The following is a 14,890-nucleotide window of genomic DNA, read 5'->3' as shown; positions in this document are numbered from 1 at the left end:
CACACCCCAATTCCTCCATCTTACTCCTCTAAACCCCCCTGTACATAAATCCTAAACCCTGTTTCTCACTCTCTAATTAGCTAATCTTTTCACCATTCTCCCTGTGAAGCCCTCATCCTTGTCGTCTCCTGTGTAGGGTTAAAGTCCAGCTACCAGACACTTCTGGCAACATTCCAGGACTCCCGAGCCCCCCAAGGTGGTCTCGGAGGCTCAGCATCTCAGGACTGAGATATTGAGATCCGACAGTCCGGTTTCCAAAAGAAGAAAGACGAATCCCATCTGGTGAAGTTCAGCTCCCCAAATATGGGTCCAGCTTTTAATTGCAAAGACTATAAATCTCATAACAGTGATGTCCAGTCTCCCTTGGTCAAACTATAAATCCTTGAGTTGATGTTCATCTTCCTTTCTCAAGCTGTTTTTCTCTGCTTTATTAAGGTGTGAGATAAGCATATTTCCTTTATATATATTCCTAAGCTATAGTTTCAAGGATACAAGCAATATTCTAAAATTATACTTCAAAAGGTTATCATTGCAGAACTTTTAAAGGATTAACTACAAGCAAAAAGCAACATCCTTAACACTTTAATTCCAATGCTTCTACATCAACTAATGTTAATTGCAAACAAAAGATTGGTTTAAAGGCCTTCTTCCATGCCTTACTTTCCTGTCATTATTAGAATTCACAACTGTCCCATTGCCGGTCTCCACAAATACACACATTGCTTGTATGTACCTAACACGAAACACAGCTTTGTATTTCACATGGCTCAGAGCCGGCGGGGTTTGGGGTGTGTGGGGAACAGAAGCCCTGACGGCCGGCGGGGTTTGGGGTGTGCGTGGGGGGACAGGAGCCGTGAGAGCCGGCGGGTTTTGGGGTGTGTGTGGGGCACAGGAGCCCTGAGGGTCGGCGGGGTTTGGGGTGTGTGGGGCAGAGGAACCCTGAAGGCCGGCGGGGCCGGGGCAGGGCCCGGGCGGGGCCGGCCGCGTCCTCCTGGCAACGGCGCCTTAAAAGCGGGCGGGGGCTGAGGCGGCGGCTGCCGCTGCCATGGCTCACGGCAGCCCCGTGGTGAGTGCCTAGGCCGGGCTCGGTTAGGCTCGGCTCAGTTAGGCTAGGCTAGGCTTGCCTTGGCTTGGCTCGGCTCGGCTCAGTTAGGCTAGGCTAGGCTAGGTTAGGTTCGGCTCAGTTAGGCTAGGCTAGGCTAGGCTAGGCTAAGGTAGCGGGATCTGGCCGCTCCTCCTTGCGGGAGACGGAATGAGCATGAGCCAGTCGCTTCCCGGCCCCAGCCTGGGTGGGAGCCGCCGCCCGTTTGCTGGCGCGGGAAGCCCAAGGGCGACGTCGAAAGCTTTTTCCTTTCTTTTTAAACTTTTAAAACCTTTTTCTGTTGAAAATGTCCGTTTGTGGGCAAAAGCGTTGTGGCAGGTGTTGGCCCTGGCTAGCTGCGGGATGCGAGGGACACCTGCTGCTGTGGCAGCCCGGCGGTGCCAGGGAGGGCGGCGGAGGCCTCTGTGCCATGGTCTGGCCGCTGCTGCTTCTCCCTTCCTGGGGCTGCCTCTCCCTCCAAGGACGGGAATCCCAGGAGAGGGAGCCTTGGAGGCTTTGCTGGAATGGGATTTGGATGAGCCCCTCCTGCCACCCCACTGCACACGAGTAGAACCGGAGATGGACAGTTCCCGCTATGGATGGCATGGTTCTGGCGAAGGAATGTAAAGGGATTCAGCTGGAGTACAATAGCGGCTGTGCTGTAACCATTTTTCTCTAATTTGCAAGCATGTGGTGGTTGAATTTTACAGTTGCTGTGTGCCGTTTTTATATAGCACAATAAATATTTGTACTCACTGTAGTTTGGCAATCCTGGGGAGAGGAATAGGCCCGTTGAAACATTTACATTTAGATTCTCTTCTGGATTAGCAGTGAAGGCAGAGCATTTGACATATGGGCTGATCAGCAGCTTTTAGTGTAGAGATACAAGAGGAAATTTTTTTTCCCTTCTTCATCTTTCTAGTATCCTGAAAATGTCCTGGGGGACTCCTTGGAGGTTGATAACCCCTGATAAGAAATTGCACATGAGTAAGGTTGTTTTAAAGTAGTTGTGTTAGTTGCATTTTCCAGAAAGTGTAACATGTTACTTCTTAATCTCTTCTTTTCATTGAAAAGAAATTGATTGTCATCTGCACTTTAAAACAACTTTGGATAAGTAAAATATTAATTTGATATTTAAAAAAAATATATTGTTAATCCAGAATCCTGTAAGGTTTCCTAAAATATCTCCGCTTCATTTTTCACCTTGTGTAGGCTATTCTGGTGGTAATGAGAGTCAAGATTAATAAGCTTTAAATTGATAAAGGCTCATTATCTTACATTTGCATTGGAGTGCAGGAATCTTGAAGCTCATGTGTATGTGCTGTCCAGGTCTTACTGGAGAATTAGGATTTAATCACTGACATCATGGGCAGAAGAAGGAATAAAATGTTCTGTTGGAGTCCTATTGTAATGTAAGATGAATGATCTGTATTGATAAAAGTAGTGTTCAAATTTCCAGTTAGGTTACTGTGCAACATCAGACTGTTTCCACAAAAAAAAAATAAAAAAAAATCTCAGTTACTTTTTGTGAGTTCCTTGCATCCTGCTTCTGATGGAACTGGCAGGGTTAATTTTTAGTAGTTTGTATTATTGCTTGGCCCTTAGATTAGGAGCAATGATTGCAGTATGATACAAAGGGGTTAGACAAACTTGTTTGAAAATACAGCACAGCAATGGCTTTTGAATGTTTCTAGGATTTTCTTAAGCATTTACCAAATTACTGGTAGCCTAAACAATAATTTGAAGCTCAAATCCAGTACTTTTTTTAGAGTGTTAGATTTAAAAGAATGAGTGGACTTGCTGACCTTTGCATTTGTCATTCAGTTTCTGAAACTGATCTGTTCATGCTGTTCAGTTTGTAACAACAATTTGTGAAGTGAGGTTAGACTTTGTGTTATCTTTTCAGATGATTTAATGCTCATCTTAAGTTGCAAACATTTATTTTTCCCTAATGTAGCCTGAGCTGTACAAGTCCATCATCGAAGATGTGATTGAAGGTGTGCGGGAGCTCTTTGCAGAGGAGGGTGTAGAGGAGCAGGTTCTGAAAGACTTGAAGCAGGTTTGTTGGGTCCCCTTGCATTAATAGCAGTTGTGTTTGTGTTGTCTTTTTCTGTCCATTTCTTTGCTCTCCAAAACATGCAAACTTTTGCCCTGGCTTAAGAGTTACAAGCATCCTGCAAGTGGTGTAGGGGCTGCTGGGAGTTGAAATTGGTTAGTTTTTGCTGCCCTATTTGTTGGATACAATCAGTCAATTTACTCTTGGAAAAGCTGGGAATACCTGATTATCTTTTTTTGATGCAGTTTGTTTTTAAAGCTGATGTTTGTTGACCTTAATAATCTTGCTGCAGCTTTGGGAAACGAAGGTGACGCAGTCTAGAGCAACAGAAGGCTTCTTCAAACACAGCCACTGCTCTCCACGGTTCAGCCTGCAGCTGCCACACAGCTCTCACAGCCTTTTGCAGACTTCAGCAGGTCAGGTGTTCTTGGACACAGTGCATGCAATTTAAGAATATCTAATTGATTTTTGGAAGACTTGAAATAATCTTGGTTTGTGTATATATCTTATGCATATATGCAGCTTGATGTGGAACAGTAATTCTTTGAAAGCAGGATTTGACCAGTAAATGATGAATTGAGCTTTAATAAATGAGTAGGATTCTCTCTACATGCTTTTGATCAGCTGCTCATTTCCAGTGGCAAAACACGCAGAGAGTTTTAGCCTCCTTGTCTGCAGTCCTCCAAGTCTGAAGTGCTTGTAGCACTTCAGTTGCAAATTTACCTGCAGGGTTAAGCTCCTGCTTCCCCTTTTAATGTGTGTCCTGATGTGCAGAGGTTTTATGGCTCGTTTGTGCCATGCAGTTCTGCTGTCAGGTTGGGACTTAATCTGCTCTCAATTTGTTAAAATGTAATCCCTTGCTCAAACAGTTGAGAGGGAGCTTTTTAGTTAGTCTTTCAGTTAGTTTTTCTAAAAGCAGCATTCCTGTTGCAGAGGAGTACTTGACTTTCACACAGTCTCTGACATCAGGACCTATTCTTGTTAATAGAGTCCAGCTGAGCACTGTGGTATTGTTGTGGTAGAGTGTGGAACTCAGCTGAGACTTATCCCAAAGTGAGAGGCTGTTAGGACCTTTGCCCATGAAGGACAAACCCCAAATGAGATGATTTAATGAAAATCCATGTTGTAGTGTATTTCAAGCTTGGGCAGGCATTCTTTATCAGTGGGGTTCTTCGCTTTTTTCTTCTTAATTTCTTGTTTTTGTTTGTTTTTTTTGGTTTTTTTTACAGTCTTCCTAGTTGAATGAACCATTTTTGGAGGCAGGTGTTTTATTAGTTCCACGTGACTATAGGGAATATACTTTTGTGTTTGCAGGCTACTGGAGGTTTTATATTTAATGAGCCTTTCCTTCTTACACTTAAGTTTTTAAAGGGCAATACTATGGCCAAGCAGTGTGAGTAAATCTATTTTTTTCTAAAAAGGGGATTTGAATTGCCCCATGGCTAGAGATTTTCAAAGTAGTTAGGGCTACCTAAATTGCTTGCTTCTAAAAGCCCAGGAAAATTTTCCCTTTGCCCTTTTTTCTCCCATGGAATTCAGTATTTGGTGCTGTTGAAAATCTTACCCTACTGTTCCTACTTTTAGCATCATTGGATTTGCTCTGCTGTGAAAAAACTACTTGCATGTTTTCTTCAAGTTGACAAGGCAATACTTGTGCTCACTAATGAGGATGAACTGAAGTTAGATTGCTTTAGTTTCACCCATGTTTGCTGTAAATTATTGAATGATAACTGTATCCAAGAAATTAATGTTTTTTGTAAAGTGACTTTTTAATTTTTTTTACAGCTTCTTATGTCATCCAAGCTGGCAGAGGTTTTCAGCATTTCACAGCAGCAAAACTGGTATGTGGCTGTAGGGATATTTTACTTCAATTTTGATTATGTTGGACTCCTAACTTTTTAAAATTGTTTTCCAGTTATTAATAGGCTTCAGGAGGGAGAGTTGTAACACTGCTGCTTCTGTTGGAGCAGTGAAAAAGGATGGGCTGTAGCAGCTGGTTCTGCAAAAAGTGAAGCCAGAAATGTTGGAAAGACACAGCTGCCTGTATTTAGCCCATAGAATGAAAGTGTAGTGGAAATGGCACAGCTACATAGACTTGTAAAAGAAAAAATTTATTACTGGTTGTTAAAATAGTGCATGGCTGGGAAATACTACCACTAGGGAAGCTGGGAGCAGCCTTATCTGTGAGGTGTGGAAATCATCCAGAAGGAAAATGAGTGTTTTTATAGTTGACAAGTTTGGAACTCTGGGCATAGCAAAATTTCTTTGGGGAGCAGCCACTGATTGCCAGAGCTTGATGAACTTAGTGAGTGCCTCCTGAGCCTCAAGCTAAGTAGCTTGTCAAGTTGAAATATAATATTGGGATGATGTTTGTGCAGTATGTGCATTTCCTGATTGAAAAGTTGGATTTCCTCAGAAGAGCTAGATTGAAAGGGAGGTGTATATCCAACTCTTTGCTCCCCAGGAGGAAAAGAGAGTATGAAGTGACTTCATAGGCCTAGGCAAGAAACCTGTGCTGTGTGGAGTAATGCATAAACTCTGTCATTGCCGAATACTCTTCATGGGTGCTTGAGGGGATTATGGAAAAAGTTGCTGTAACAAAATGGGAGTGTGATAGCTGGAAAGCAGGAAACACCTGGGGCAAGCTGTTGCTCTGGCAGTGCAGAATACTCTTCATCTGTCTAAATCTCAGCTTTCCAGTGAAGATGCCCTCACTGCTGTTTCCCATGGATACTCCAGGAGTGGCACTCAGTGCCCTGTCCTGCCTAAGCCCAGATCTTGTGTTGCAGGGCCCCCCACGAGTGGGTGTGACTCTTGCTCTCCCTTCGTGTGTTGCTTACCCTTTGCAGATGCCAGCTGGGGTGATGCTGCAGCCAGCACCAGGTAAGGGTAACAGGGGCATGTCAAACCTGGCAGGGCCCTGGGGGTGTTGAAGGACAGTCCCAGGGACAGTAGATGGAACAGATGAGAAGTTAAAGTGTAAGGTAGAGGCAGTTACCCTCCTCTTTGTACTTTTTGTAGGGGCTGTGTGGGGAAGTAACTGCAATGATTAGTTGGTGTGTCAGTTTTACAACTCTTAACAAGTGCTTTCCTTTGTTAGCCCAGATACAGGGATCTCCTTCTCCCTGTCTCTCTGGGACAATCTTCTGTGCTTTCAAAAAGCTAAAAGCACTGTGGTGTTTCAGAGACAAAATTGATTTCTTATTCAAATAAAATTCAATTATCCATTAACCTTTTTGATCCTGTTCTTTTGGTGATAACACTGCTTGTACAAAAACTGCTTGAACTGTTTTGGAAAGCTTAGTTCAGTCATTGACTCTTCTCTCAAACAGCCATTCTTTGATGAAAACTGACATCTCTAGTTATCTGTTTCAGGCATAATTCCTGATGTCATGAGACCTGTAGACTGGTACCAGTAACTCTGTCTGTGTGAACATGTGTGTATGGGGAAAAGTCAAATTAAATTTGGAACTTGTCTTCTAAACTTGGCGTCTCAATTCTGACCCTGATAGTAATAACTTTAGGCATTCAGTGTTTGGAGTGGTTTTCTTAAGAAAAGATACATAAATTAGGGGTTGGTTGGTGTTTTTAAAAACTAAAATTAGTTTTAGGTATTAGATATTCTCTCTAAAAAAATTTAAGGTGTTTAGAGAGAATACCTAAATGTCCTTAAAGGCATGAACTTGCCCTGTAGCTATGGACTAGTTTACTGTTTCATCTTATATTCCTTAGTTTCTGAAATGACATGGAAAAGTTAAAACCCAGGGTATTTATTTATTTATTGATTTATTTAAAATCCAGTATGTAGTTAAATTATTGAACTTACTGACACAGGTACTGCGTAGGCCAGACCCAAAAAGAGGTGTTAAACATGATGGACTGGCTGGAAGCCATGATTCAGAAAGCTGCTGAATGCCAGGGCTGGAATTGTGCTTGAGGAAAGTTTTGCTTTGCAAATGTCCTTTTTCTCATAGTTTGTCCTGGTGTTTGCTCTTGTTTTTAGTGGGGGCATGTCAGTGGCCTGGATGAGCCTGTGGTTTCACCTGCTGAAGCAGTTTTGGACTCTTCTCTCTGCAGGGCAGCTTTACAAGGTGAATGTGCCTGTTGTGGTCACACAGGCCTCGGGAGATGGAAGCCTTCTCCACTACCCTGTGCAGCAGATGTTTCATCCCCTTGGGCAAGCTTCAGTTCTGCAGGCCAGCCTGGCCAGTGTCACACAGCTGAGTGCATCTGCTGCCCATGCAGCTGGTGAAACACTGCAGCCCCAGGAGGCTGCTCTCCAACAGGCTGTGCTGTTTAAACCCAGCTATGTGGAAAAACAACACCTGGAGAACTCTGCTCCCTTGGTCCAGCAGCCTTCTGTGAGTCTGCAGGAATATGAAATTAATGCAGTGTTGAATCAGTGCAGTGAATCCACAGAAAAATTCCAGCATGACAACCTTCACACAGCTGTGTTTACTCCAGAATGCTCTGAAGGACTTTTTATTGATGAATCCTTGGCAAGCAGCTCGAGCAGCGTCCTGCTGGATGTGGAGGGGCAGCTGGACATGGAGCATCCGGAGCTGCTGCAGCAGCAGGTGTCTGATGATATCATTGACCTGATTATTGCAGGGGAAAGTTTGGATGGAAATGCATTTCTGAAGGATCAGGGCAGCATGGCTTCCTCTCACAAGGTAAGGCTTTTGTTTCTCTGCTAATGAAAATACTTCTGGTAGAGGGGGTTGCTTGAACACATTTCTAAGTGACATCTAGCTCCTCTAAATGAGAAGAACAAAAGTTATTTTGATTTTATGATTTAATCTTAAGCTTGTTTAGAATAGCAATAGCTGACTGCTTGTTTTTACATTAGGAATTTGTCAAAACTACTGCTAAAATACGGTGATTGATGAGAATATCAATTTAAAAATACATTCTATCTATGCATTACATTTTTCAGTATTAGACTTATTGATTACTTTTGGGGTTTTTTTTGTGACTAAGCAGACATGAAAGACTCCTTGAGAACCTCCATATCATTCTGGCATGATCTGCATATGGATACTGGTCAATTGTGAGCAAAGTGCTTTTGCAGGATCAGCTGGGATTAATTTTATCTTGTAATGTGTGAAGAGCATTAAAGATGTATTGAGAATGCATTCAGGATGAAAAGTCACATTTGATAAGTGAAAATCTCCTTGAAGAAAATGTATTTCCTTGGGGAAAAAGTCCTGGATAAACTAGAGCCCAGCTAGAGCTGTGTGGGAAACTTGAGTGATTTTAATTAACAAGCCTCTTTCCTGACCTCATCTAATTTTAGTGCCTGAAATGATTTGCAGATGTTTGAAATTCAGGCTGGCTTGGTGACTGTGAGTTGTAGTGCTCATATGTGATTGAGACAAATTTATTAAATGCAAATTTAATGACAGTAATGCCAAATGTCTGTAAATAGGAAGTGTAATGTTGCTTGTCTGAACTCTGATGGCAGCATGATGAAGGCTGTCTGTAGTGAGAATGGGAGGTCAAAACAAAGTGCTCCTTTCCTGAACTAGAGTGTGTATGTGGATGGGAATTAAGTGCTACAGTAAAGATTTAATGAGAAACTGAAGATGGCTGAAACCTTAAAGCCCTTTTATGCTCCTGTGAATGCTCTGTTTAGGAATTTTGTCACTTTTATGAACAGCAACTTGAAGTACTGAAATATTTACTGTCACTCCCAGCTTTTTATATCTTATTTAAACAAAGCATTTTGAATGAGTTCAGGGAGAGGGATCAGTTCCTCTTGACTTTTATTTCAAAAATGAAAAATGCTATTTTTGGGGGTGGAGGAGTAGGCTCCTTTTTTGGTTTTTTTGGGAGGGTTATTTTTTGCAATAGAAATTCTAAGTGTCCACTTGATTGCTGTTTTTTGAGTACAAGGGTGTCACAAACATCTTTTGTGAAAAATCCTTTCTTTAGGATTTTTCCCTCTTTTAAGAAGCTGAAGCCCCAGAAAGAGAATGCAAACAATGGTTATCTGCTGCTGTAGAATGTAACAAGTGCACCTGTGATTAACCCATGTTCCATGTTTACAATTGAGAGCCAATCAAAGATAAGCTCTCTCTGAGACAGAATCAAGGAGAGCTCCTTTATTAATTCATTCTTTTTTCTATTCTTAGCTTAGCAGCTTCTAAACTTCTCTCTCTATTCCTTTTAGTATAGTCTTAATGTAACTTATAAAATAATTAATCCAACCTTCTAATCATAAAGTCAAGATTCTCATCTCTCCACCCCTGAAAAACCCTTGCAAACCCTGTAACACAAGGGTGTTTAGAGAAAAGGGTAAGAAATTTTTTTCTGCGTTGCTGAGGAATATTTCACCTGGGTTCCATTTAAGTTAGATGCAACGTGATGTTTACAAATGTACTCAGGTTTTACAAGCAGTAGGACCTGAAACTCCCATATTAGTGCCATTATTATGGCTTGTTGATACAAAGCTCTCAGGCTTTGTGCTGAACACGGGGGTGTTGATTCACAAGCTGTCCTTGTTCTCTTTCCCTGCTGTCCCACGGAACCCGCGGAGCAGGCGGAGTCCGATTTACCGCTGGGGAAAGATCTCTGCAGTGACATTGAAGGCATAAGTCAGCTCGATGGCACCGGGGACGTTTCTTCCAAGGAACAAATGCCACATCCCAAAGATAAAGAAGAGAACGAGTTCATTGGCTTTATTGATTCAGAGGATCTGAGAGTTCTGGATGATGAGGAAGACTATGATGAAGAATGTGACAGCTCTTCAAACATAGAGTCCAGCGGCAGTGATGGGGACAATGAAGACCTCCAGATAGACATAGTTGAGGAGGTAATTTACTTTTAAGCCTTTAGAAGCACATAACAATATTAGATCTCTCAACTGTTGAATTGTTGGACCTAGAACAGTTCCTGGTTAGTTTGATGCAGGGCATGCACAGTGAAGTTACAAACCTCTGGAGATTGGAGGTACTGCAGAGAAATTACTTGAAAGCTCATTACGAGAAGTATGGGAAAATGAAAGAATTATTGGAAAGTCATTTGTTTATTGGATGAATTAAAATGCTTAGCTATCAGAATTAAAGTTGTATTGTAGACCCCTGGCCTCAGTGGAATGGGGCTTTTGACTTAAGTAAGATATTATTTAAAGGATTAGATTTAAATAAGATCAGAATACAAATCTAAGTTTCCTTTCTTTCTGAAGGACCACAGGGAATTAGAGAACAATGTGATACAAGAACTTTGTTCTCTTTTAATCCCCTGTGTTTCTTTTAATGCCCTGTTAAAGCCCTAGGTTTTCCTTTTTCTTTAAAGATATGCAATTTTGTGTCCTATGGGTTTGTTCACAAGAGCATCAATTTGTAGCATTTGGACTTTACATAAATATAACTTGATCAGTATTTCAGTTACTGGAATCTGCTTTATCACTTAGCAGTTTTGCTTTTTTGACCAGTGTTTTTGTTTAGGGTGTTTTGGGTTTTGAGAATGCAAATGTGTAAAATGAGGTTTGGTGCTTGTAAATGAGGTTGGTGCAATGTGGACTTCACAGCCTCCAGGTCTTGATTTTTGCAATGGTAACTTTATTGTTCTGAGAATGTTTAATTCCAAGTATGTTCAATGCTATTCTGAAAGAGTATAAACCAGAATTTTAATCTCTAGGACCCCTTGAACTCTGGTGATGATGTCAGTGAGCAGGACATTGCAGACTTGTTTGGCACCGACAATGTGATCGTTTGTCAGTATGAAAAGGTACAGTAATACACTTTTATCTTTGTTCTTTAATCATCCTAAATAATACCTGCACAAATCCATCTCTGCTCTCCTGTCAGTGCCTTTTGAAGGAACTCTAATGCTGTAATGGAGTGTTTAAATGATGTGTTTAGCTGACAATAGTCTGAAGGCTTTCCTAATGTTTTCTGAAAAGAGGATAATCGTAATGGGCTATTAAAGGAAAAGGGAACAACAAGTCTGGCAAAATGATGATTTGTAAAGATGCAAAAGCTTGTTTATTTCCTTAACTTTTAAGTAAGATCAACATCTCCGTGGATGTATGTAGGCATATTCAGCTGTGAATTAAGGCTTTTATAAAGGATAACAGAAAGAGAGGTGTATGTACTTTCTTTTCTTTTTTTTTCATACTTGTCTTTGTAGTGCTCACTGAGAGATTTTCCTACCAGAATTTTGTTGTGTCTGAGAAACAAAGTAGCTGTTAAGTGCCTTATTGTCCACCTTCGTTTTAATGTTTAAAATTCAACCTTACTTTGAGCTCCTGAAGATCAAATCAAATCCTTTTCGCTATTGTATGGTTTTGGATGCTTACATGTCAGTAATTTAAAAGAGAAAAAAAGGGCATGTTTTAAAGCAGATATGGAAAAATGTGTCGGTAGTTTGAGTGTGCCTTGACTTTTTTTAAAACATTATTTCAGAAGTACCTAGAGACAACTTTTTGTGTCTAACTACGCCTGTCTTAATGATTGTCTGTGGTTTAGGAAATGGAGAGGTGCTAAGAAAATTGTCTTCATAAAACTGTGACAGATTGACCTTTCCTGAGACCAGTTATTTTGGGAAGTTACAGGGATATGTGTAGAAAATGCCTCTGAAATGAAGCTGTTGGTGTCTGTATTGTAGTGAAAGGTACACCAAGTGTTGCAGCCTCAGAACTCAGACATTACAGTTGCCATAGGTAGTGCATACTGTTATCCAGAGCAAGTTTTGTCTGAAATAAGCTGAAAAAGTGCCTGAAAATCTAAAAGAAACTACTAGGAAGGTCAGCACTGGGCATGCCTTACAGGAAATTTAATATCAGATGTTATTAGAAATTGAGAGTTACAGAAGCTGGGAGATGATGTTGTAGCTTTCCCCTTTGCAATACATATTTAATGAAATATGTAGGCCCAGAAGAAAGTAGATAAAACCCACTGTGTCTTAAGTTTCCTTGTTACCTTTAAAACAAAGTTGTTGATAAAATTGCTGTCCTGTTTCTTTTCTTTCTGGAATTGAAAACTGATGCTGACAATTCAAGGAATTTTCTAGGGATATTTAAAATTCCCTCTTTTAGTATTAAACAAAACTTTATGGAGTTTGGATCTCTTTGCAGGCATTTAAAAAGAAACAGAATATGCATATTCTTTCTTACTTTTTTAAAAATTTAAATAGCAATATTTGCTTTTAAGACAAGTTTTGATGTTTTTTGCCTTTTCCTAACACCTCTGTGCCTGCAACATGACATTTCTATGTGGAAAAGAAAACATTGCATTTTAGTTAAGCTACACTAGTTTGCAAGGTGTGCTGTGTTTTGGGATTGCCCTTGTCTCTTGTCCTGCTGGTGTTGAGCTGTCCTAGGTAACACTTTTTAGGGGGAAGTTGTGGGATAGGAGAGTGGGACAGGATGGGATAAGATTCAGGAGGTTTCTCTCTTGGGGGTGCCTGGGAGTTCTTTATAAACAATTGGAGTATAATGCTTCCATTGAATATTCCATTGAATATTCCATTGAATCTTTTGGGTCATAAAGATTTTAAAATAAAAACCAGGTGTGTAAAACAGGATGTGCTTAAGTCTTGGGGTTTTTTTTAATGACTGGTCTAATTTATATTTGTGATTTCATTAATTTTGGTTATTTTTCATCAGATACATCGAACTAAGAACAAATGGAAGTTCTACTTAAAAGATGGAGTGATGTCCATTGAGGGTAAAGACCATGTTTTTGCAAAAGCCACTGGAGATGCAGAGTGGTGAAACTTCAGTATGTTCTTGAAGGCTGTGACATTATTTCCTTATAAGCCTTGTGTGAAACAACTGGACTTTCTATTGTTGTGCCATAAAAAAACAACAAATCAAAAGGAAAAAAAAAACCACCAAAAAACCCCCCAAAAAACCAAAACAAAAAAACCCAAAAAACCCCTCACCAAACCAAAACAAACAAACAAAACCCCCAAAAAAACCAAAACTGAAAAAACCAAACCCCAAACCAACAAATCTGTGATGAAAAAATATGCAAAATCCATGTTGTTAATTTGTGGTGTTAATCTGTTTAATTTGCAAACTAAACCACTGTACTGTTAGCTACTCAGCTGTCTTTGTTGTTCTTTTCTGATTATTTAATTTTTTCCAATGAGGAAGCATCATTGGAATGAATAGCTTTAAAGTTTGAAGTGTTATATCTGTTTGTAATTCAAGAAGGTAAAGAAATACTTAGTAATTTGTAAAGAACTACTTATTAATTATAATCAAATAAGTTGTAGTTCTGTTATTTTTTCCCCAGTTCTTAAAAGCTGAGGTATGAGTTGAAATATAAAATTACACTGTTGTGTTCTCTTTTCAAAGACTTTTGAGTTGAAAAAAAAGGCAATATCTATGTAAGTCTGTAACCTGTGGCTGTTTCAGCTGCATATTTCTCTTGATTTTTTTTAGTTGCTTTGTGTTTTTTGGACTTAGTTTAAAGACATGCACTCTAGATGCAATAAGGGAAAGATCCCGGAGCTCTCAATATATGAGAATTATTATTGTTTATTCTATACTAGCTATGTCTACTGAGATGCAATGAGGAGTGTGATGCAGCATTAAAATGTGATTTATTTTCACTGTCAATGCAAAGTCATTTAAGTTTGCTACTGTACATCTCCACTTTGTTCTAGGACTACAGACCAGTAAGCTGTGAATGATACAAATTGTGCATAATAATAAAAGTGTCATCTCATATGCTTTTCTAGCACAGAGTTGTTTTTGTGTTCCCTCAGTTTAAACTCTGCTTAGAGAAGTGGGTACAAGCCATGCATGTGGCAGTAGCCCACCCTACCATGAGACCTGCATTCCTCCCAACATCAACTTTTTGTTAGTTCTTCTAGAAATAAAGGTCCAAAAGAAGCTTTGGGCCCTTGTCTTTCAGAGCTGCAGCTTTTCCCTGGCTGGCTCCTGTTCCTTGTAGGGCAAGATGGGCAATTCCATGGTAAAGCTGCAGCCAGGCTGCCTCAGAACTGGATCATCTTGCTGGAAGGGGCAGTGCTACACTAAGGAACACCTCCCCCCTGTCTGCCACTCCCATGTCTACTGGAATGAGGCATTTTGCTTGTCTCTAATCCCTGAGAGGGTGCAGAGGCTGGGAGAAGGGAAGGAAACATCTGAGAGTGGGAGAGAATGAATGAATGAATGGAAGAAACAAAGGGAAAACCCCCAGCCCTTGTTGGAAATGGTGCAAACCCTTGTGCTAATGCCACAAGGCAGGAAGTAGCTCTTCAAAAATTGAGTCTATTGCATGCTTTTTTGGATCCGTCTGCTACTCTCCAGTGTCAAAGGCAGGACACTGAACTAGAGCACTTGAACCAAGTGTGACATTCCTTTTGTCTTTTATAGATGCTGCTGCTGGAATGTGAAGAATTGTGTGTCCAGAGGCAGTTAAAATATTGCAGTGTATGATTTCTTTTCCCCCATTCAGATGACTTGTAGCTGCACTGATGCTATGCTTCAGACCCATAAATGCACAAAAAATGCAGCTCTTACCACATGATAGATGCTCTTAGGTTTCAGCACTCTCTCACAGGCTCTGAGGTGCTCATGCTCTGTAAATGTGCACATTATGAACTGTGGGACCATTTCCAATGCCAGAAAAGACTGGGAGCAGAGTTAGTGTGGCACAGGAATCCATGGGACAAGACTGGATGTGCACCATTCACTAAGCACCACAAAGGCTCTCAATGGTGCTTCTGAATTTGACCTGTTTTTCTTGTTCACTATAAAATAAAGGGGCTAAAGAGTACTTAGTTTTTAGCTAGTT

The 14,890-nt window shown here is 40.6% G+C and overlaps 1 protein-coding gene across 1 annotated transcript in view; it reads left to right on the top strand.

Moving 5' to 3' along the window:
• STON1 (stonin 1) overlaps window positions 1-13,712 on the top strand; it is a 46,432-nt gene extending 32,720 nt beyond the window's left edge. The window contains exons 4-12 of the mRNA XM_074538584.1: window positions 3,039-3,140; window positions 3,430-3,553; window positions 4,923-4,978; window positions 5,927-6,020; window positions 6,513-6,538; window positions 7,112-7,810; window positions 9,679-9,951; window positions 10,779-10,868; window positions 12,748-13,712. Of these exons, the coding sequence (XP_074394685.1) occupies window positions 3,039-3,140; window positions 3,430-3,553; window positions 4,923-4,978; window positions 5,927-6,020; window positions 6,513-6,538; window positions 7,112-7,810; window positions 9,679-9,951; window positions 10,779-10,868; window positions 12,748-12,855 (1,572 nt within the window). The 3' untranslated portion in view covers window positions 12,856-13,712. The remainder of the gene's footprint in view (window positions 1-3,038; window positions 3,141-3,429; window positions 3,554-4,922; window positions 4,979-5,926; window positions 6,021-6,512; window positions 6,539-7,111; window positions 7,811-9,678; window positions 9,952-10,778; window positions 10,869-12,747) is intronic.
• Window positions 13,713-14,890: the final 1,178 nt, after the last annotated feature.

This window comes from Zonotrichia albicollis, chromosome 3, assembly GCF_047830755.1.
Source record: "Zonotrichia albicollis isolate bZonAlb1 chromosome 3, bZonAlb1.hap1, whole genome shotgun sequence".
NCBI lineage: Eukaryota > Metazoa > Chordata > Aves > Passeriformes > Passerellidae > Zonotrichia > Zonotrichia albicollis.
This window is presented reverse-complemented; position numbering and strand designations above follow the sequence as displayed.